General features: G+C 29.7%; 1 protein-coding gene across 1 annotated transcript in view; it reads left to right on the top strand.

Annotated features, from left to right (window-relative positions):
• The window catches only part of LOC119587153, an 8368-nt gene extending 7353 nt beyond the window's left edge, over positions 1–1015 (top strand). The window contains exon 4 of the mRNA XM_037935908.1: positions 136–1015. Within this exon, the coding sequence (XP_037791836.1) occupies positions 136–364 (229 nt within the window). The 3' untranslated portion in view covers positions 365–1015. The remainder of the gene's footprint in view (positions 1–135) is intronic.
• The last annotated feature ends 6 nt before the right edge of the window (positions 1016–1021 follow it).

The following is a 1021-nucleotide window of genomic DNA, read 5'->3' as shown; positions in this document are numbered from 1 at the left end:
GTTTTATACCATATATTGTGCTTCTAGGAACAGCAGTTATAATAATCTTCTCAACAAGATATACATAGTATAATTAATACGAGTGCATGTTTTCATGGGGGGAAAAAAATTGTTGATTTACTTCTTTCTTTCCAGCTTTCTCCAAACACCAGTTTCAAAAAAAGAGCCCATTCAATCAGCCAAAGAAGAAAGAGAAGAATTCCTTCCTCCTACAAATGACGTCCCTGGAGAGAAATCACCATTTACCGAACTAGCTGGGAATTGTGAACGTCCATCACTAGCTCCCCTCACACCTCACTCCCGAAAAGAAGTGTCTGTTTTAAAGCTGACATTGCGGAAACAGTTAGAGCAGTTATATGATTAATTTATTTGTTCTTTTAGAGGTTATATTTAGTTCTCCATTTTGAGGCAAAACACTTGCTTTTAAACCTTCTTTTTTTTTTCTGTAAAGGTACTGTTTAACAGTTTATAGTTCTTAACTGTAAAATATGTTGCCTAGCCATAAGTATAAAGAATCAGTATTAGTGGTAGTCTTATACTAAATTTACTAATATTGTTAGGGTAAAAAGTTTTATTTGCATGAAATTACTTTTTTTAAGTAATTATATATTTTATATGAAAAGAAATGCTGAAAATATATATTTAGGTAAAACATGTACAAATATATTCATGTGTACTCATTTTGGAATCTATTTTTTAATTAAATAGAAGAAATATGTATATTTGTTAGAATGAAATGGATAGATATTGTTATAACTAGTTAGATTCATTTATTCCAGTCATATTTTTTTCATTTCCTGAAAAATAAAATGTTTACATGTATGTATATAAACAAAATGTCCACTAATTTACAAGGAAAATAAAATGATTAGTAGTATGTCACTCTTGTATTTCATTCATTTATGTTTCTGTAGGTAAGAGAGGAGAATGTTCTCATGTTTATATGAACATTATATGTAATGTGCACCACTTTGAGGAAAACAAACTGAACAGCAGACAGACAGTCACATATGTTCTGCAT

This window comes from Penaeus monodon, chromosome 22, assembly GCF_015228065.2.
Source record: "Penaeus monodon isolate SGIC_2016 chromosome 22, NSTDA_Pmon_1, whole genome shotgun sequence".
NCBI lineage: Eukaryota > Metazoa > Arthropoda > Malacostraca > Decapoda > Penaeidae > Penaeus > Penaeus monodon.
The sequence above is the reverse complement of the archived record's forward strand: the minus strand, read 5'-3'. Positions and strand labels throughout refer to the sequence as shown.